General features: G+C 42.3%; 1 protein-coding gene across 3 annotated transcripts in view; it reads right to left on the bottom strand.

The window, feature by feature from the left end:
• Nucleotides 1-22,196, bottom strand: part of RGS20 (regulator of G protein signaling 20) — a 280,652-nt gene that overhangs the window by 77,730 nt on the left and 180,726 nt on the right. Inside the window, exon 1 of one of the 3 annotated variants that reach the window (XM_077492697.1) lies at nucleotides 21,062-21,341. The exons of 1 other annotated variant lie outside the window; for it this stretch is intronic. In XM_077492697.1, coding sequence (XP_077348823.1) covers nucleotides 21,062-21,156 — 95 coding nt within the window. In that variant the 5' untranslated portion in view covers nucleotides 21,157-21,341. Of the gene's footprint in view, nucleotides 1-21,061; nucleotides 21,342-22,196 lie in introns of those variants that run through there. One more of the 3 variants, XM_077492696.1, reaches the window with a different exon arrangement.

Raw genomic sequence — 22,196 nt, 5'->3', positions numbered from 1 at the left:
ACACTTAGTCCAAAATAGCGGCAGAATTTTACTTCCATTTCTTTTACAAGAATTTTTTTTAGGTTTTTGAATAAGACAAGTTATACTGAATATTAAAGAGGAGGGCCGTTTAAAAAATAAAAATAAAATAAAGTCAGCAGCTGCAAACACTGCAGCTGCTGACTTAATCAGCCCACTTACCTGTCCAGGGCGCCCGCGATGTCGGCCGCCCGAGGCCGACCCGTCCCTCGGCTCTCGGGTCCCAGCGCCGCCATTCCTTGTAAGGGAAACAGGCAGTGGAGCCTTACGGCTTCACTGCCCGTTTCCTACTGCGCATGCGCGAGTCACGCAGCGCTTTGTGAATGGGACGCGCTGTGTTCTGAAACACACAGTTCCCAGAACACAGCGCGACCCATTACCCAGAAGACGCCGCACGGAGGAGAGAAGAAAGAAGATCTCCGCGGAGGAGGAAGAGGAAGATTAGGATTATGTGCCTAGCAACAGGCACTTCTGGTAAGTAAAAAAAATAATTTTTTTTCATTTTTTTTTTTTAGATTTTTTTGTAATTTTTAATATTTTTTTTTTTCAGGGTGGCCCTCCACTTTAAGTGATGAAAAACATTTTGCTTTTAAGGAAGACATTGTTTTTGTATGGCCAGCATATAATATATTACAGTTCTGTTTGAAAATCTGCAAAACAGTCTTTAACTTTTTGTTTCTTTAAATAAAAAAAAATGATCTCTGAGTCTGATGATATTTAACCAGATCCAACCTCTAATAGTATATACAATAGATCTCTTCAGTCTGTTATTCTCAGAATAGATTTTGCTCCCTAGCTATATAGCTGGTTATTTATATTTACCATTGCATACAAATATTTAAGAATAAATTACCTTTTTTTTTACTTTACATATTAACTAAATTATAAACAACACTTTTTTTTTAAGGTTATTAACCGATTAATCAAAACAATAATCGGCCAACTAACCGATTATGAAAACAATCATTAGTTGTAGCCCTACTACTGTGCCGCAAATGTGGCTCCCATGGGCATGCACGGGAGGGATTTAATCAAAGCTCCACCATTCAAACGGCTGGAGCGTGCAAACCCGTAAGGAAGACCAAGTGAAGATAAGAGCCCTCAGTGGTGAAAGCATGCCGCTGGAGGGCTTTGTTTTAAGGTACAGCATCTCACAAAAGTGAGTACACCCCTCACATTTTTGTAAATATTTTATTATATCTTTTCATGTGACAACACTGAAGAAATGACACTTTACTGCAATGTAAAGTAGTGAGTGTACAGCTTGTATAACAGTGTAATTTTTCTGTCCCCTCAAAATAACTCAACACACAGCCATTAATGTCTAAACCGCCGGCAACAAAAGTGAGTACACCCCTAAGTGAAAATGTCTAAATTGGGCCCAATTAGCCATTTTCCCTTCCTGCTGTCATGTGACTCATTAGTGTTACAAGGTCTCAGGTGTGAATGGGGAGCAGGTGTGTTAAATTTGGTGTTATTGCTCTCACTCTCTCATCCTGGTCACTGGAAGTTCAACATGGAACCTTACGGCAAAGGTGCCACAGTATCTAGTGTGAGATACTGTAAGTCTCTCATAATTTGCTAGTCCATTTGCAAAATGTGGAATCCTTCTTTGAATCTTTGAGATGCGCTTGTTTTATTTACATATTTGTAAAAGTTGTCAGTGGCTCTTTTGTTGTTCTCTTTTAATATTACGCACATGAATAATAAAATGATAATCTCTCCTATCATACGTAATTATTTTTTTAATAGGCGTTAATTTCTTTCTTTCTTTACACTATAGTGTAAATAAACAAAAAACCATTGGCACCATGACATGCCTGATGGTAACTGGCTAAGCAGGGCCCCAAAAATTAATGAATGTACTCGTTGACATTAAACTGTGTACAATGATACAAATAGAAGCCCACAATACATAAAACACAGCAGTAAATACAATAATAAACACATATACACTCTGTTCTCATCCCCATTAGCCATATCACATTTAGTACATGTAAAGTCATTTGGCTCCAGGAACCATATTAAGGAGAAAAACATCACACGGATGATTTCGAGGTGGAAAGGTCAGCCAACTGGGAGGCAGAGATTCCCAACCAGGGCTGCCATATCCTAGTAATACTTTGGGGGGCAAGCTTGGTTTATTAGATTGTCTTATATTTATATATAAGATTGTCTTATATTATATATATATATTATATAGGCAGGGCTGAGTTCACCAGGAGACCAAAAAACTGTGCAGTAGGTGGGGTAGGGCTTTTCCAATGCAGCGGAATAGCTTTCCTGCAATAGAAAAGGGAAGGCCTGGAAAAAAATGAAAAATTGGGAAAAAATATGGTTTTCTACCATTTTTTTTCTAAAACCGTTTTTGTTTTGTTTTTTCTCCCAAAAAATGTAAAACATTTGTCATTTTTGTTTTTACGTTGATAAATAATATATCAAAGACATGTCATTCAAACTATATAACATAAAGGCCTTAATGAAAGATTTCTGAGACTTAAATTATTGCAAGGTCTCTCAGCTGAAGACAAGCAAATCCTGGAGTACAATTCAAGTAACACTGTACTTTTCAATACGGTTCCCAAACAACATAAATATTCATTTATACCACTAGGTGACACTTCAGGGGAAAGGCTTCACTTTTATTTGTTTGTGGGCTCTTGTACCTCCTACAATTGGGTGAATGTTGGGATACAGTAGATGATAGTTTCTGTCCTCTCAGGTCTTAAAGTTAATGTAAACCTGAGTCATGAAATTTGACCTACGCACATAAATCTGTACTGTTGTCTTATCTCTCTCCAAAGCACTAAGTCCCGTTGTTTTCTGCTGTTTCATTGATCAGCGTGATAACTTCTGACAAGTTCTCCTTCAACCAAGAAAAAAACAGTCAGAAATTTGTGTCGAGGGAGGTTGCTATAAATAGATTAACAGAGAGCTTTTCTTGTCACAGCACAGTTCTGAAAGTATCTTCGTTCTTCTATCTATGTGGGGGGGGGGGGGGGGGTAACTTTCCTCCAATCAACTGTTTTGGCTGTATACCAAGAATCCACACCCAGTGCCCAACAGGAAGAGAAAATCAGGACATGCACTTTCTAAAGAATATATAAAGCTGAAGACAGCAGATGTACATGAAAAACTTATGTAGGGGGATTTGTTTCATCTCTGTGTAACATCTGAGGCTGTTCACTTCACTGGGTATAGGAGAGGGTTTACATCCACTTTAATTAACAGCTAAGAGGGTATAAGTTTCCAACAAATTTGTTTATTTTTACAACCTTTAAATTATTCCTATTAATAAATTATTAAATTAGTCAGTAAATTAGTTTCGGTTTCCCCCTCTTCCCAGTAAAATGGTGAAACCAACATCTAGCGTTTGGAAACATTTCCACAGTGCAATTTCTGCTGAGAGCAAACAGGCAATTTGCAAACACTGTGAGAAGTTGGGTTTTCTTAAAATTTTTAAAAAACAAGTTTAGTTTATTTACTGAATAAGCTGTATTTTTACTTCATGTATACTACTTTTATACACACTGCATTTCACATTCCCAGTGTAACAAAATGACTTTCAATTTGTAAAACTACTCCACACTGATGTTTTGTTTTGTTTTTTATTTTCAAAAATGTTATTTTTTTCCAGAAAAAAACTGTGGAAAACTTTTTTTCATATGGCTAAAAAATTTCCAGAAATGTTGCATCTCTATCCTAGAGTAGAGGAAGAGTAGACACAACACAACTGGAGGAGCAAGGAACACAATGACTGAGAATGTCCAGAAGGCACACTTCCAGAGTTTTGGGAACTGTAGGTCCAGATTAGTTTCAAATAGAGTAAAAGGTTTAATCTCGAAACATAAGTAATAGATTTACTGAATGTTCTTCACACCTTGGCAACACACTTGTATCACTAAACCCTTGCAAGACAATTTAACGGTGGTGTAGTTTAGATGGTGAATAAACCTGAAATGGGTTATTCTATATGCCGTACTGATAACATCTTGAAAGCAAGTTTCAGTAACTTTCTCCCAATCATTTTCCATGAGATCTGGAAGACAATGTAACCAACTTCTGTAGGAGGATGCAAATGGATGCAAGCCCTGAGCTTGCAGACCTTCATAGAAGGTGGTGACCAAATTATTTCGCAAAAGGTGTGCAAGTAGGTCAAGTGTTTACAAGGAAGGAACAAGTAAGACAAGGAGATCAGTGGTAGGTCAAGTGTTTACAAGGAAGGAACAAGTAAGACAAGGAGATCAGTGGTAGGTCAAGTGTTTACCAGGAAGGAACAAGTAAGACAAGGAGATCAGTGGTAGGTCAAGTGTTTACAAGGAAGGAACAAGTAAGACAAGATCAGTGGTAGGTCAAGTGTTTACAAGGAAGGAACAAGTAAGACAAGGAGATCAGTGGTAGGTCAAGTGTTTACAAGGAAGGAACAAGTAAGACAAGGAGATCAGTGGTAAGTCAAGTGTTTACAAGGAAGGAACAAGTAAGACAAGGATATCAGTGGTAGGTCAAGCGTTTACAAGGAAGGAACAAGTAAGAAAAGGAGATCAGTGGTAGGTCAAGTGTTTACAAGGAAGGAACAAGTAAGACAAGGAGATCAGTGGTAGGGCAAGTGTTTACAAGGAAGGAACAAGTAAGACAATGAGATCAGTGGTAGGTCAAGTGTTTACAAGGAAGGAACAAGTAAGACAAGGAGATCACTGGTAGGTCAAGTGTTTACAAGGAAGGAACAAGTAAGACAAGGATATCAGTGGTAGGTCAAGTGTTTACAAGGAAGGAACAAGTAAGACAAGGAGATCAGTGGTAGGTCAAGTGTTTACAAGGAAGGAACAAGTAAGAAAAGGAGATCAGTGGTAGGTCAAGTGTTTACAAGGAAGGAACAAGTAAGACAAGGAGATCAGTGGTAGGTCAAGTGTTTACAAGGAAGGAACAAGTAAGACAAGGATATCAGTGGTAGGTCAAGCGTTTACAAGGAAGGAACAAGTAAGAAAAGGAGATCAGTGGTAGGTCAAGTGTTTACAAGGAAGGAACAAGTAAGACAAGGATATCAGTGGTAGGTCAAGTGTTTACAAGGAAGGAACAAGTAAGACAAGGAGATCAGTGGTGGTGACCAATTAAGTTGTACATCATATGTAGATCATCATATGTAGATATTAACTCCCTCCTCCTAAAGCCTCAATTTTTTGACTACTTACTGAATATTTTTTTTCACTCTTTAGGGTTCACAAGCACCATTCACATGGTGTCGTAAAACACTTATTATGAATGGATGTGACAAGTGATACTACTGTTCTACACCTGACTCACGTTGTTTACTGTGGTGTACAGCATACCGCCTCCTGACTCACAAAGTTATCTACATTCCAAATGACTCATAATCTAGTTTTTCCTAAAATTCACCTCTGACTCACATCAGATTTTTTATACGTTTTAGCTGATACTTGAGGGATTTTAAACCATCAAAGCAGCAGATTGACTCACACTGTGATAAGTGACTCACAGTTTAATACACTCTTTTAAAAGACGATTTGCTTAAAAACCTCAGATTATTCCAGGTTTGAGGGACTGATTAGAAAAAGTCCCAAACCAGCTGCACACGGTGGATAGTCGCTCTCCCACACACGAGACGCCATCTGTTCGCATCGCACATTAGCGCTGGACATCATGTTACTAACTCACTTATTATGTCTGCCGGATTGTTAACCTGTGTATTAGGATTCCGTCTCCTGTGTGTTAGAGGGACATTCCACTCATTTTCAAGGTTCTTACTTCTTCCAATTATTTAGACAGTAAGTATGAATTCTCATCTTTATCGACTTACTGTAGCCTTTATGGCAGGAAAATATGCATTTGGTATCTTTTGGTGTAATGTCCATTCAGAGAGGATTACAACGTTTTTCAATAAAGCACTGCAAAGAACAAAGTTCAGCAATTCACTCAACTAAATTCAGTTTATAGAAACCAGACTAGAAAAATACATTCTCATTGGTTGATCAGGTTTTACATACCTGGGAACTCTTTAAATGGAGAATTCCTGAGAATGGGATGTGGAGCTGATAGCAGCATGAGTAACATGCTGTGGTGAATGATGGGTGTTGCAAAATTGCATTAACACTGGGAGGGGCTTAAAACTTGTGCGTATGTACAGGGTGCCGGAGTCAGAAGTATGTAACGTACATTACATGCACTACATTACAGTGCATAATGTACATAGTGCAGGGGTCTGGGTTGGATAAGGTACAGTGCTTTGCAAAAGTATTCACCCCCCGGCATTTTTCGTGTTTTGTTGCCTCACAACCTGGAATTAACATGGATTGTTTGAGGATTTGCATCATTTAATTTACAGAACATGCCCAACAACTTTTTTTATTGTGAAGCAAACAATAAATATGATAAAATAACACAAAAAGTCAATATGCATAACTATTCACCCCCCTAAAGTCAATACTTTGTAGAGCCACCTTTTGCGGCTATAACAGCTCCAAGTCGCTTTGGCTAAGTCTCTATGAGCTTGCTACATCTTACCACTGGGATTTTTGCCCATTCCTCCTTGCAAAACTGCTCCAGCTCCTTCAAGTTGGATGGTTTGTGCTTGTGAACAGCAATCTTTAAATTTGACCACAGATTTTCTATTGGATTGAGGTCTGGGCTTTGATTAGGCCATTCCAACACATTTACATGTTTCCCCTTACACCACTCAAGTGTTGCTTTAGCAGTGTGTTTGGGGTCATTGTCCTGCTGGAAAGGTGAACCTCCATCCTAGCCTCAAATCACACACAGAGTGGTACAGGTTTTGCTCAAAAATATCCCTGTATTTAGCACCATCCATCTTTCCCTCAACTCTGACCAGTTTCCCAGTCCTGACTGCTGACAAACATTCCCACAGCAGGATGCTGCCACCACCATGTTTCACTGTGGGGATGATGTTCTTTGGGTGATTTGGGTAATTTGTTGGGTTTGCGCAAGACATAGCATTTTCTTTGATGGCAAAAACGTTTAATTTTAATCTCATCAGACCAGAGCACCTTTCTCCATACATTTTGGGAGTCTCCCACATGCCTTTTCGCAAACTCAAAACGTGCCATTTTGTTTTTTGCTGAAAGTAATGGCTTTCTTCTGGCCACTCTGCCATAAATCCAAACTCTATGGAGCGTACGGCTTATTGTCGTCCTATGTACAGATACTCCAGTCTCTGCTGTGGAACTCTACAGCTCCTCCAGGGTTACCTTAGGTCTCTGTGCTGCCTCTCTGATTAATGCCCTTCTTGCCTTCTTAAGTTTTGGTATTCGGCCGTCTCTTGGCAGGTTTGCTGTTGTGCCATGTCCTTTCCATTTGGTTATGATAGATTTGATGGTGCTCCTAGGGATCATCAAAGATTTGGATATTTTTTTTATACCCTAACCCTAACTTGTACTTCTAAACAACATTGTCCCTTACTTGTTTTGAGAGTTCCTTGGTCTTCATGGCAGTGTTTGGTTAGTGGGCCTTTTGCTTAGGTGTTGCAGCCTCTGGGGCCTTTCAAAAAGGTGTGTATATGTAATGACAGCTCATGTGACACTTAAATTGCACACAGGTGGACATCATTTCACTAATTATGTGACTTATGAAGGTAATTGGTAAGATCTTTTTATGGGCCTCATAACAAAGGGGGTGAATACATACGCAAATGCCAATTATAATTTTTTTATTTCTGAAAAATAGTTTGTATATATTTTTTTTAATTCTACTTCACCAAATTAGATTATTGTGTTCTGATCCATCACATATAATTCAGATTAAAAAAAATTGAACTAAATGCTGTAATGTAACAAAATAGGTAAAAGCCAAGGGGGGCGAATACTTTTGAAAGGCACTGTACATAGTACAGCAGGGATGGCTAATGTACATAATGCAGAGGTCTGGGTTGGGTAACCTACATAGTGCAGGGGTCCGGGTCGCAACATATCTAGTGCAGCAGGGATAGCTTATGTACCTGTCTGGGTTTGGGCAACGTACATAGTAGAGCTGCACGATTAATCGTTAAAAAAATCGCAATCTCGATTTAACCCCCTTGTGATCGTAATACAACATTTCCTTGAGTTAGTGCAGAGAGTTCTCTGCTCACAGCTGACAGCTGTCATAAAAAAAACAAATCAAAACAAAAAAACAAAAAACAAAACAGGCAGCCTGCCAAGTTTATCACAACATTGTCAACTGAGAGTTGGGAGATAACTATAAACAAAAAATAATTTAGGTCTTTTAGGCCCCTTTCACACTACTGTTCCGTTCAGGCCCGCCTGTCAGTTTTTCAGGCAGACCTGAACGGATGCTCCATAGAGCTCTATGGAGTGTTGGATGTCAGCGGTGACATGTCCGCTGACATCCGACCCGCTCCGATCCTAAAAAGTGTGATGGAGGAAAAAGCTATTTTTCCATCCATCATCGGATCGGGTGACGAAGGACACTGCGGTCCGTCGTCACCCGATCTCCCATAGGGGAGAGCGGCGCTGTGACAGGTCTGGCCCTGCGCAGTGCGGCCGTTTAGATGCGTTTGAGGTTTTTAGGCGGTTTTAAATTGTAAAGCGCGCTTATAATGAAAAAACGCAGCTAAACGCGCAAAAAATTGGCGTTTTTAAAACGTCCTGTGTGCATGAGCCATAAAACCTCTCCTCAATGATTTAACTTGACAGATAGTAACCGATGTTGAGAAACGTCCATTGTGCCACGTTTACATGCCGCGTTTTGAAAATAGTCAAAAATGTATCTGCATTAAAAACACCTGTAAATGAAATGCAAGTTACCGCGTTTACAAGCTGTTACAGGCATTTGGCATTTCAAATGCCTCTGAACATCCGTCCTTGCTTTCCAAAAAATGCTTCTAAACTCAACGCCCTGGAAATGACTATAAACGACCCCGTGTACATGTACTGATAAGATAATAGAGGAGAGTTCAGGGGCAGCTGCAAATTTTTTCAAAACTGCTTCTAATGCCTGTTTACCAGCAGCAGTGTACATGAAGCCTTTAGATCAACGGAATTAACTTTCCTCTGTAAATGAGGTCAGTTTAACCACTTAAAGAGGAACTGCAGTCTGCTCACATAATTTGTAATAAAAAACATCTTTGCCATTCTGAAGCTTCCCTCCAACCACTTTGCATATTATTTTATATATACTGTGATTCTGTACTTGCCAAATATGCTGCAGAAATCTCCCTCCACTAAGTCTGGCTGCATCCATTTTAACTGTGGGCAGCTGAAGCTGCTGCCTGTTCACTTCCTGGATTTACACAGACACACAGAGGCACACCTCCAGCTCTGCAGCTCTCATTGGCCCTCTTATGACTCACCCCCTCCCTTCTTGGCAAACTCTCAGGAGAGTGTGAGAGAGAGAGAGAGAGAGAGAGAGAGCTGTGCATGATGTCATAAGCCTAGGCTAATGACCAGACAAGAAACAGGAAGTGGGCTGTATAAGGTATTTACTGGCAGAAAAAAAAAATGTTTTACTATCCAAAGTTAAAACAACAAGGGCAGAGGATTTAATAGCTGGAAAGATGAAAAAATGACTGAAGGTCTGCTTTAAAGACTAAACCTTTAACTAACACTTGCTGCTTACAAGTTAAAATCAGTATTTTTTGCTAGTAAATTACTTAGAACCCCCAAACATTATATATATATATATATATATATATATATTTAGCTGCAGAGACCCTAGAGAATAAAATGAATGAATTAAACAAAATAACTAAACAGTAAAGTTAGCCCAATTTTTTTGTATAATGTGAAAGATGATGTTATGCTGCAAGAATCATGAGAGAATCAGGATCTTTATTGGAAGAAAAACAGTCGTGGTTCTCATTTTAGCCAGAATCGTGCAGCTCTAGTACATAGTACAGCTGCAATGGCTAATGTACATAATGCAAGAGTCCGGGTTGAGTAATGTACATAGTGCAGAGGTCTGGGTTGGGTAACATACATAATGCAGGGGTCCGGGTTGAGTAATGTTCATAGTGCAGAGGTCTGGGTTGGGTAACATACATAATGCAGGGGTCTGGGTTGGGTAATGTACATAGTGCAGGGCATAGTGCAGAGATCTGGGTTGGGTAACATACATAATGCAAGGGTCTGGGTTGGGTTGGGTAATATACATAGTGCAGTTGGGATGGATAATGTACATAGTGCAGGGGTCTGGGATTAAGTAAGGTACAGAGTGCAGGGGTCTGGATTGGGTAGCGTATTTATTGCAGGAATCTAGAGTGGGTAATGTACATAGTGAAGGGATATAGGTTAGGTAACGTACATAGTGCAGAGGTTAGCATTAAGTAAGGCATATAAGACAGGGATCTGGGGTGGATAGCGTATTTAGTGCAGGAGTCTGGATTTCATCTCTTGCGATTTCTTCCCTCCTCTCCGGGTCTCTTCTCCCTCTGTTGGTTATTCTCCCTCTGCGCGCTGTCTTCTCCGCCTTCTGCTGGGTCTCCTCTATCTGCTGTCTTCTAGCTCTTTTGCCATGTCTTCTCACTCTTTTGCTGGGGCTTCTCCTTCTGTTCTTCTTCTGACGTTGACTCGATGCGATCTCCTGGTGTAATGCTGGGTCTGCCGTGTACAATGACTTATATTGGTATTGGGGGAGGGCACCCTATTATGTAATTTGGAGGCCACGTCCCCTGCGACTCCATCACTCCATCATTCCCCGGGCGGTGATGTCACATGCCAATATAAGTCATTGCAAATGGCAGACCCAGCATTACACTGGGAGATCGCGTCGAGTCAACATCAGAAGAAGAGCAGTGGGAGAAGACCCAGCAAATGAGCGAGAAGACAGCGGAGAAGACCCGGCAAAATATCGAGTAGACAGTAGAGAGAGAAGACAGTGCAGAGGCAAGAAGGACCGGCAGAGAGAGAGAAGAAGGGGAGAGGGGAAAAGGACCGGCAGTGGGAGAAGATGTCGCCAGAAGGAGAAGAGCCAGAGCTGCCTTGTGTAGTGTGTCTATTTTTGACACTTTTTTTTAGGTGAATGGGTAGGGGTACAATGTACCCCATACTCATTCACGTTGGGTGGGGGGGGCGGGATCTGGGGGCCCCCTTGTTAAAGGGGGCTTCCAGATTCCGATAAGCCCCTGCCTGCAGACCCCGACAACCAACAGCAAGGGTTGTAATCGGGAAGAGGCCCTTGTTCTCATTAACATGGGGACAAGCACCCACCCCCCCATGTTGAGGCCATGTGGCCTGGTATGGTTAAGGGGGGTGCTCGCTCGTCCCCCTCTTTCCTAACCTGCCGGGCTGCGTGCTTGGATAAGGGTCTAGTATGGGTCTTGGGGGGCGTGGGGGTTCCCCTTAACTGGGGGAACCTCACGCAAAAAATTTTTTTACATTTGGGCGAGGTTCCCCTTCAAGATTCTCAGCACACAAGTCGCAACGCAAGTCGGATCATCTTGATCCATATTCTGGTGTGACTTCTAATCAAATCACTGGTCTCCCATAGGGAAACACTGATTTTGAACAGAGGTAGAGAAACGCGGCTGAAAGCTAGTACAGAAAAACACGCATTGACGCCAATGGAAAATGCTAATAAAATTGAGTTTTTAAAGCCGCTTTTTCCCTGGCGTCGGTACTAGGTTTACAACTCGTTTTTTAAAACATCCGTGTATATGAAGCCTTACTTTGCAAACTGAACATTTAGGAGAGATTTACCAAAACGTATTTACTAAAGGGAGTTACTAAAAATTCAGCTTGTTCCAGTAAAGTTGTTGTAAAGCTCAGATATGAAATAATAAAAAAGCATATCCCTCTATAGTGTGTACTTGTCTAAATTTTGAGCACTAAGCGTAATTTCTGTCTGCTGTTTCTTCCTCTGCAATGTGCATGACTATCACTTCTGACACCAAGAGATAAAAAGGTAACAGGGAGGGAGCTCCAGCTGATTGACAGCCCAAGCGCTGTACTTGTGTGCTATGTGAAGAGGGTTTATCCCTTCCCTCCAATCAGCTCTAAGAGCTCTCCTCACTGAGCTCCACAGAGTGTAACTTCTGCTCTCCACCCCCTTTTTTCTGACAGCTCAAGCAAGCTTATAAATTCTGAACAGATGTAAGACCGCAGATAAACAGGTAAAGCCTATGTAGGTGGATTTGGTTCATCTTTGTGTATCACCTGAGGCCAGTCGCTTCACTGGCTATATGCGTGGGTTGTATTTTAAAAGTTTAACTAGGGCACCTCCCTGGGGGTCGCACGGCTCACAAGTCTGTGTTCTCGTTTCCCTATGTGCGCCCTCTCTCTGCGGGTCCCCGTTTGTCTTCCCTCTCCCCCCATGTGACGACCCATGTTGGGCATTAGGTCCTCATCCCTGGTCTCCTCTGGAGGCTGTAGAATTACTCATAGTGATTTCGGTTTCGGGGTTCCTGTCTCCCTCTCTCCCTCTCCCTTGCCGTCCCCTGTCCCCTCCCCCCCTTTTCTTACACCCCCCTCCCCTCTCCCCCACCTACTGATTCCTTTCTTTGTTTCAACTGGTATTAATCAGCTCTGTTATTCTCGCAGTTCTTTTTGCTTTTACACTTGTACCTAACTGTTTGTGTATTTCCGGAAATGTATTACCATTTTGTACTCCTTATTTGCACTGATTTTGTGATAATAATAAAATATATGTTCAACCCTATATGTGTGGGTTTACAACCAAAGGGTTTGACAATGAAACCTAGAAGCTGATTGGTTACTATGCACAGCTGCAGCAGGTTTTGTGTTCATCAGTTTCAGTAAATCCTTCCTTTACTGAACAGTCGCTACTCCTTTAGTAAATCAACTGCACAATCTTCCAAATACTTGAAAAGCTTTAAAAAAATTAATAAAAAAAACTGAACTCCAGGTATGATATTTTATGCAAAGTTACATTGGTACAGCTTGGCACAATGTGTGTATGTATATCTGATACCTAAGGGACTGCTGGGGAAGCTGACAATCACTGTAGTAGTTGGTGCTACTATAGTCATAGCTGCAGGCTTTCTGGGTCCTGGATGAGTGGCTTCCCCACTGCACAATAACCACAGGGGGTCACAGTACTGCTAGGACTGAAATACCATATGTATTGATGTATGACACGCACAGGCGTATAACATGCACCAATTTTAAGAGGGAAGATTTAGGAAAAAAATCTTAAATTTGAAATAAAGAATTTTGAAGAAAAATAAGGGCCAGTGCCCATCTGCAGCCTTGCCATTGCCCATCACTGAAGCCTAATCAGTGCCCATCTGCAGCCTTGGCCATCATTGCCACCTAATCAGTGCCCATCTGCAGCCTTGCTCATCATTACAGCCTAATCAGTGACCATTTGCAACCTTGCTCATCATTGCAGCCTAATCAGTGCCCATCTGCAGCCTTGCCCATCATTGCAGCCTAATCAGTGTCCATCTGCAGCCTTGCTCATCATTACAGCCTAATCAGTGCCCATCTGCAGCCTTGCCCATCATTGCAGCCTAATCAGCTCATCTGCAGCCTTGCCCATCATTGCAGACTAATCAGTGCCCATCTGCAGCCTTGCTCATCATTACAGACTAATCAGTGCCCATCTGCAGCCTTGCCCATCATTGCCACCTAATCAGTGCCCATCTGCAGCCTTGCTCATCATTACAGCCTAATCAGTGCCCATCTGCAGCCTTGCCATTGCCCATCATTGCAGTCTAATCAGTGTCCATCTGCAGCCTTGCTCATCATTACAGCCTAATCAGTGCCCATCTGCAGCTTTGCCCATCATTACGGCCTAATCAGTGCCCATCTGCAGCCTTGCTCATCATTACAGCCTAATCAATGCCCATCTGCAGCCTTGTCCATCATCGCAGCCTAATCAGCTCATCTGCAGCCTTGCCCATCATTGCAGCCTAATCAGTGCCCATCTGCAGCCTTGCTCATTATTACAGCCTAATCAGTGACTGTGAGTTGAGTCGAGTACAAAGGAGATTGCGGCTCTATGTTCCAGCGGCGCTCGTTCCCTCCTTCCCCTCAGAGGCAGCCTATATCGACGTATAACACGCACACATGATTTTCCCCCTATTTTAAGGGGGGAAAAGTACGACTTCTCTAGACTTCTTCTTGATTTAATTTCAAAAGCAATGCTTAGGCTAGGTTCGATGCTGCTCTGCGAGCCTCGTTTTGCGCGGGCATGGCAGCCAATGAATGGGCTATCACTCCTCCTGAAAACAGGGAAAAGCAGCTGCACCACTAATCGATTAATTGGCCAATAATTTTTTTGATTAATCGGATAAAATCATAAAAAAAGTAGCATGCCATTTTTCCGTTTATTTAAAAGTAATAATGAAAAAACTGAGTGTTACACTCAAACTGCAGAATAAAACACCAATGATAGGGTACTATTCTTCCCTAGAACACCAATGATGAGGTACTATTCATCCTGGGAACACCAATGATGGGGCACTATTCCTCCCGGGAACACCAATGATGGGCACTATTCCTCCCGTGAACTCCAATGATGGGGCACTATTCCTCCCGGGAACACCAATGATGGGGCACTAGTCCTCCCGGGAACACCAATGATGGGGCACTATTTCTGCCATGAACACCAATGATGGGGCACTATTCCCCTCCCAGGAACACCAATGGGGCACTATTCTCCCCCTTCCAGGAACACCAATGGGGCACTATTCTCCCCCTTCCAGGAACACCAATGGGGCACTATCCCCCCCAGGAAAACAAATGATGGGGTACTACTATTCTACCCACTCCTCGGAACACTATTGATGGGGCACCCCTCCCAGGAATGCTTAGGAGTCTTAGGATGGGGCACTTTTCATAAAAACTCATGTACTGTGTCTGTTTTATCTCACTGTTATATTAGCCGCTACCTTTCACAGTCTGTGTGCAGCTCGCCAGCTCGGCTCCCCTCGTAGCTGCTTCTCGCCTCTCTGTTCCCTCGAGGCAGCAGCGGACGGGGCTGAGAAGATTAGTGGGGAGCTGACATCAGAGGAGAGGCCAGGAGGAGAGGCGTGGACATGCCTCGTAACATACGGCGGCGCCTTGTGCACAGACAAGAAGAGGATTTATTTAACAGGGAGGAAGGTGCGGACCAACTAATCGATAATGAAAATCGTGACAACGATTTTCATTATAGATTATTATCAATAATATCGATTAATCGTTGCAGCCTTAGTTCCCAGTACGGGAGCAATTTCCAGTGCATGCGTTTTTCTGTGCGGGTGGTTTGCGGTTGCAGGAATGCGTGCGGACCTTCAGCGGGAACCACCTGCACAGGTGTGGACCAAGCCTTAGTAGATATGACGGCGATGTGTGTATATCAGTAACAAATATTTAATGAACAATAGTTTAGATTGATTACTTTCCAACACGTAGGAATATGTTGAAAACTGTTCAAGTAAACAGAAAAAGTTGCAATTAGCAGAATAAAACACAAATTCACAAAATTAATTATAAAAATGATATAAAAGGTCACATGAACAAATAACAGAACACTTATCAAACCTTTTTATATTTAATCAATTTCAATATTTACTGGCCACTCCAATAACTTCAATGGCACACAGATTTACATACTGTGTGTGAATGCTTGTATATTCAGAACCGTTTGCCACTATTCATACAGGACAACAGAAAACTTTTCCATGGATTTATTAAAGCTGCCTGCCAACCTCCCTGCTGAACCGCCTGCCAACTATGGCCAGAAAGCAAGCCACGGGAGCATGCAACTTGTACATTACAGAGCAAGGCTGGGGACATGCACAGTGGCCATAGCGTGGGAACACGGCCAAGTTTGTTGGCCGCCAGCCTATCCGGGAGTTTATTCAAACACACAGGCAGAAAGAGCATCATAAATACAAATGTTGACTGCACCGCCTAATATATATTTTCATCATTTTACATTTTACACTACAATTAAAAGGAAAATATGCATGACATATAAATTAAATCTTTTCTTTCCTGATCACACTGACATATTTGATATACGTTTAAATATATAATATTTTTAGCACCATGAAGAATTATTAAAATGATTTTTTTTTAGGCAAACTTACTTTAGATCAAATTGAAATTTAAATATGTGTTTATTTATTTATTTATAAATACAGGGTAACGATATTTATATTTTCAGTCTATTAAAATTATACAACTCTACTTCCAAATAATTTAGAATACTGAGAAAATTAGAATCAACTTTAAAGTTAAAGGTAAAATGTGTGGCAGGAAGAACAGGCTGTCATGGCCACAGGGATGTACACTTGACTTATGAATTTTGTATAATTAGTGGGGTTGATTTACTAAAGCTGGAGAGTCCAAAATCTGTTGGGAGTTCTGCATAGAAAACCAATCAGCGTCCAGGTTTTATTGTCAAAGCTTAATTAAAGAAGCTGAAGGTAAAAGCTGATTGGCTACCAGCACAGCTGCACCAGATTTTGTACGCTCCAGTTTTAGTAAATCAACCCCTTTGTCTCACGTCATGTATGCTCATGCATTTCTTTAACCCACACATGTGAATTGTGCCACTTTTAGTAAATCAGATCTAGGCATCCCTACTACATCATCTGAGATCATCAGCCTGGTCAACCAACTATCATCAACTAATCAATTAATAAACCATAGTAAATAAGGCCCCTATGCAGGCTAGTATAATGAATCCTAAAAAAGACTATGGGGTTGATTTACTAAAACTGGAGAGTGCAAAATTTGTGGTAGCCAATCGGCTTCTAACTTCAGCTTGTTCAATTAAGCTGAATTAAGCAGAAAAAAACAACAACTGGTTTCTATGCAGAGCTGCACCATATTTTGCATTTTGCAGTTTTATTAAATCAATCCTTATGGCTTTTACATCTATATAACATTTTAATGTGACTGGGACACAGTATATAGGTGTGCATCACATAACATGTTATTGTCTGTATAGTTCCATCCATCTACTAAAACATAAACATAATATCATTATTCAGATGAGCTGCCATACATTGGAATTATCCAGGGCACAAAAGCCACAACCTTCAGGCTGCTCAGACCCATTATTATTAATATAACTTCCATTATGAATTTTGAAGGACCCATCAAACATTCATCTTGTCAAGTCCAATATCATGGCCTCCATACTGCATACTCTATATAGCAGTGGCCTCCAAACTGTGGTTCTAGGGTTCTAGGGACTGGATGTGGCCTTTTGCCTGCCTTTAAGCACCATTCCCCTACTGACACCATCAATGGGACACTATTCTTCTTTATAATAACAATGGGCCACTATTCCTCCCATTAAAACCAATGATGGGACAATGGTGCTCAGTGCTGGGACAAGGTCCGGGCGAAGATGGAAAACTGCGCCCCCCTAGGGCAACTTGTCAGGCGACTTATTCAGTGCAATGGAACCATTCTAATTGGAGCGCCTGACTTAGAAAAAAGTTCCTGCACTACTTGCGGGCGACTTCAGAGCAGCTTGCATTGACTTCTATTAAAGCGGTTGTATACCTGCACATCTAAAAAAGAAAAACCCTGTAAGGCAAAGGCATAATGAGCTAGCATGTGGTGCATACTAGCTCATTATGAAATACCTTAGATTAAAGCCCCCGTATCGCAGCCCGGTCCATGCCGAGGGAGCTGAGATTTTCCCCTCGCGTTTCTTCTGGATTCGCAGCTCCGGCGCTGTGATCGGCCGGAGCCGTGTTGACATCTTTCCCGCTCATGCGCGTGGTATGGCAGTGTCTGCCAGGCATTCAAAGCACATGCGCCACTGACGTCAGCAGCTGCATGCAAAGTGAATATCTCCTAAACCGTATAGGTTTAGGAGATATTCATTTTAGCTACAGGTAAAAGTAGGGTTTACCTACAGGGCTTACCTGTAGGTAAAAATGACAAATGAGGGTATACAACCATTTAAAAAAAGTTGTTTGCAAGCTGCGCTGAAGTTGCGCTGTGCGAGGTGGCTTCAAAGTTGGGTGACACTGGCTGGGAAGGGGCAATCTAGGGCTTAACTGTGTGTCTAATAATGTGTAATGTGTGCCGCTTTTTACTACTGATTGATCTGTTTATTTTGTATGCTTTACATGGAAAAAAAAGCACTTGTTCCCTCTGTCCAGAGCCCTGTGTTTACTGTCAACACAGAGCTCTGGGCTGTGATTGGACACATTGAATGGGATCTGCTGACAGACTCCCACTGTGTACAATCACAGGGGAGTAGACGGGAGGAACATGTGCCCCAAACAGGCAGTGATGTGTGGGTACGTCCCGATGCCTGTAGCTGCCACCTGCGGTGGGGTTGGCAAGTGGTTAATTAGCAATGTTATTTGTAATATGAAGCAGGAAAGGGGGTTAATGTACTGTCACTTGTGCATTAGTGACCAGTGGCAGTTGATTAACCCCTTTGTGCTGCATTAGTGACACCAGTGGGTCACTAATGGAGATTACTCCGCCTGACAGGGAAGTGAAGGGCAGGCAGGGCAGGGTTGGTCTTAGGCTTGTAATGGGTGCAGGAGCGCACTCGGCACATGTTTCAGGCTATTTATGTAGAGCGGCCAGTGTGTACAGCACACTGCACACTTCTCCAGTGCCCCCTTCCTCCAGTAAATGGTGCTGCCCAGGGCATCTGCCCCCCCGAGGGTTTTTCTATTCCTACTGGCTACAGTCTGGGCCCCCTAAAGTCTGAAGGGCAATAAACTGGCCCTTTGCTTAGAAAGTTGGGAGAACCCTGCTATATGGTATACATTGATTATAAAAAATAAATAAAAATCACATAACAACCAAAACAGCCAAAAGATGCATTAAATGTCAAAATCTAACAGTAAAAGAAGTCATTGGAACTCATGGGTCGCTTAGAGAAATAGATAGATGTAGATAGAGATATAAAGAGAGATAGAGCTCTAGAAAGAAAGATAGATAGATAGATAGATAGATAGATAGATAGATAGATAGATAGATAGATAGATAGATAGATAGATAGATAAATAGATAGATAGATAGATGTACAGTAAGTGAGGATGAGGATTGGATCTTGCTCGCTCTCTCTGCCCCTTCTTACTACATGTCACCGGGGTCTCCATTGGGATTATTAAGTGACTGAGGCAATCAGCAGCTGCCCGGCGATACAGACCTCCATTCTCCATCCACATAAACACAATACACTGGAGACATCAAACTGCTCTTTGATGTAAGCTTCATTTAAACAGAACCTAGATTACACAACCTAGAATGAATGGAATAGTGGATCTAAATGCAGCACATAGATAAATGTATACATGTGTATATACTGTATATATATATATATATATATATATATATATATATATATATATATATATACACAAATAATATTTATATATGTACATTCAGTCTGCGGAACATTCCATCACATATTTCATCCTGCATAGGTTCCAAAATATATTCCTCAATCGTTATTTGTTGATAGAAAAATGTTTTCTTTTTTTTTTTTATTGTTTGCACTGCTGCAATCCAGCTGTTTATTCAACAGTAAATCTCCAGCTTCACAGCGAGGCTTCAACCGCAGTGCGTTTCAAAGCCCCTTCACCTTCCCTAACACAAGGGGTTAACCCTGTGCCATGCTGCAGTGTCTAAATCTGACTCACAGTCAAGTTATAAATAACTGGGCATCAATCTATGTCAATGAGCTGCTGGGCATTGGTGCCAGCTTGTGAGCTACACATGTACAGCACAGGCATACAGATCTGGTGTCACCATAAGCCTACATTGTACCTGGCCAGGAGCTGGCACTTGGTAACACAGCAGCAATGGCAGGCAGGGCACAGGTTGGATACCTGTTATTAGTGTCATGCTTTGGAGAGGGGGAGGAGGGGAGGGCATTGCTGGGTGGTATATGGAGGGTTGTGTATTGGACAGGTAATGTGTGTATGGAAGTGTATGGAAGTGTATGGAGGTATATGGAGGTGTACTGAAGTGTATAGAGATGTATGAAGGTGTATAAAAAAGTATATGGAAGTGTATGGAGGTTTATGGAAGTGTATGGAGGTGAACGGAGGTTAACAGAAGTGTATGGAGATATATGGTGGTATATGGAGGTATATGGAGGTGTGTATGTGTGTATGGAGGTATATGATGTATATGGTGGTATATGAAGGTATATGGTGGTATATGAAGGTATATGGAGGTATATGGTGGTATATGAAGGTATATGTTGGTATATGGAGGTATATGCAGATATATGGTGATATATGGAGGTATATTGTGGTGTATGGTGGTATATGGAGTTATAGGGAGGTATATGGTGGTGTATGGAGGTATATGGAGGTATATGGTGGTATATGGAGGTATATGAAAGTATATGGAGTTATAGGGAGGTATATGGTGGTGTATGGTGGTGTATGGAGGTATATGGAGGTATATGGTGGTGTATGGAGGTATATGGTGGTGTATGGAGGTATATGGTGGTGTATGGAGTTATATGGAGGTATATGGAGTTATATGAAGGTATATGGAGTTATATGGTGGTATATGGAGGTATATGGAGTTATATGAAGGTATATGGAGTTATATGGAGGTATATGGTGGTATATGGTGGTATATGGAGGTATATGAAGGTATATGGAGTTATATGGAGGTATATGGAGGTATATGGTGGTATATAGAGGTATCTATTAGGATGAGGATGGCTCTCTGATCTGGATGCTTGTACAAGGCTCTGATGATCATTACATTGGAGGACTCAGGCATGACAGATCCCAGCACACAGAACACACAGATAAGAAATCACAGCACACAATGATCAGCTCCATAGAAGAGCCAGCTATAGAGGACCCCAGGCAGACCATGCTGAGAGATGTGCAGTGCGGGGATCATACACCGTATATATATATATATAGATAGATCTATCTGTCTATATATATATATATATATATATATATATATATATATATATATATATATATATATATATATATATCCTCTACATGAGCTATAAAAATGGATCCGTGTGTGTGGCAGTGCTGGGTAGGTAGGTAGGTAGGGGGGATGGTGGGGATACATATATTGCGGGTATCCCGCAGTGGTGATCCTGGCACAGACCCCCCTATCAGGAGAAGACAAGGATCCCCGATCCCAGGAATACTCACAATGTCACCATCAATGCCGGGAGACAGCGGACGGTCCTTGCCTGGATCACATCCGTTGAAGCTGGGCTGCTCACCCAGGGCTGGTTGCTCATCATCCATGCGCATGCGTCTCAAGCTTCTACTGCACGAAGATGATGGTTGTCCTTGTTATTGGGGTCCGGGGATCAGTCCGCGATCATAGCACTGAGCGGAGAGCCGAGAGTCCGCTCTACATGGGGGAGGATGGAGGAGAGTGCCGGAGAGAGACGGGGAGGAGTGCCAGAGCTCATCACCGCTACATCCCTTGAGAGTACACAACACCGAGCACTCACTGTCTGGGGGGGGGGGGGTTGTACACTGTGTGTGTATGGGGGTGTACACTGTGTGTATGGGGGGGGGGGGTGTACACTGTGTGTGTATGAAGGGTGTACCCTGTGTGTGTGTGTGTGTGTATGTATGAGGGAGTGTACACTTTGTGTGTATGGGGGGATGTACACTGTGTGTGTATGAGTGGTGTACACTGTGTGTGTGTGTGTGTGTGTGTGTGTGGGGGGGGGGTGTACGCTGTGTGTATGTATTGGGGGGTGGGGGGGTTTACAATGTGTGTGTATGGATGGTGTACGCTGTGTGTATTTATGGGGGGGGGGGTGTGTACACTGTGTGTATGTATGGGGGGGGGGGGTGTACACTGTGTGTGTATGGGTGGTGTATACTGTGTGTATGTATGGGGGGGTGTACACTGTGTGTGTATGAGGGATGTACACTGTGTGGGGGGGGGGGTGTACACTGTATGTGTATGTATGAGGGAGTGTACACTTTGTGTGTATGGGGGGATGTACACTGTGTGTGTATGAGTGGTGTACACTGTGTGTGTGTGTGGGGGGGGGGTGTACACTGTGTGTATGTATTGGGGGGGTTTACAATGTGTGTGTACGGATGGTGTACGCTGTGTGTATTTATGGGGGGAAGGGTGTACACTGTGTGTATGTATGGGGGGTGTACACTGTGTGTGTATGGGGGTGTACACTGTGTGTATGTAGGGGGTGTACACTGTGTGTATGGGGCGGGTGTACACTGTGTGTGTGTGTGTGTATGGGGGGGTGTACACCTTGTGTGTGTATGGGGGGTGTACTCTCTGTGTATGTATGGGGAGGGG

Source organism: Lithobates pipiens, unplaced genomic scaffold, assembly GCF_037356315.1.
Source record: "Lithobates pipiens isolate NorthernLeopardFrog02 unplaced genomic scaffold, aLitPip1_a1.2 Scaffold_19, whole genome shotgun sequence".
NCBI classification, from domain to species: domain Eukaryota; kingdom Metazoa; phylum Chordata; class Amphibia; order Anura; family Ranidae; genus Lithobates; species Lithobates pipiens.
Note: the sequence above shows the minus strand (reverse complement) of the source record. Positions and strands in the feature narration are given on the sequence as shown.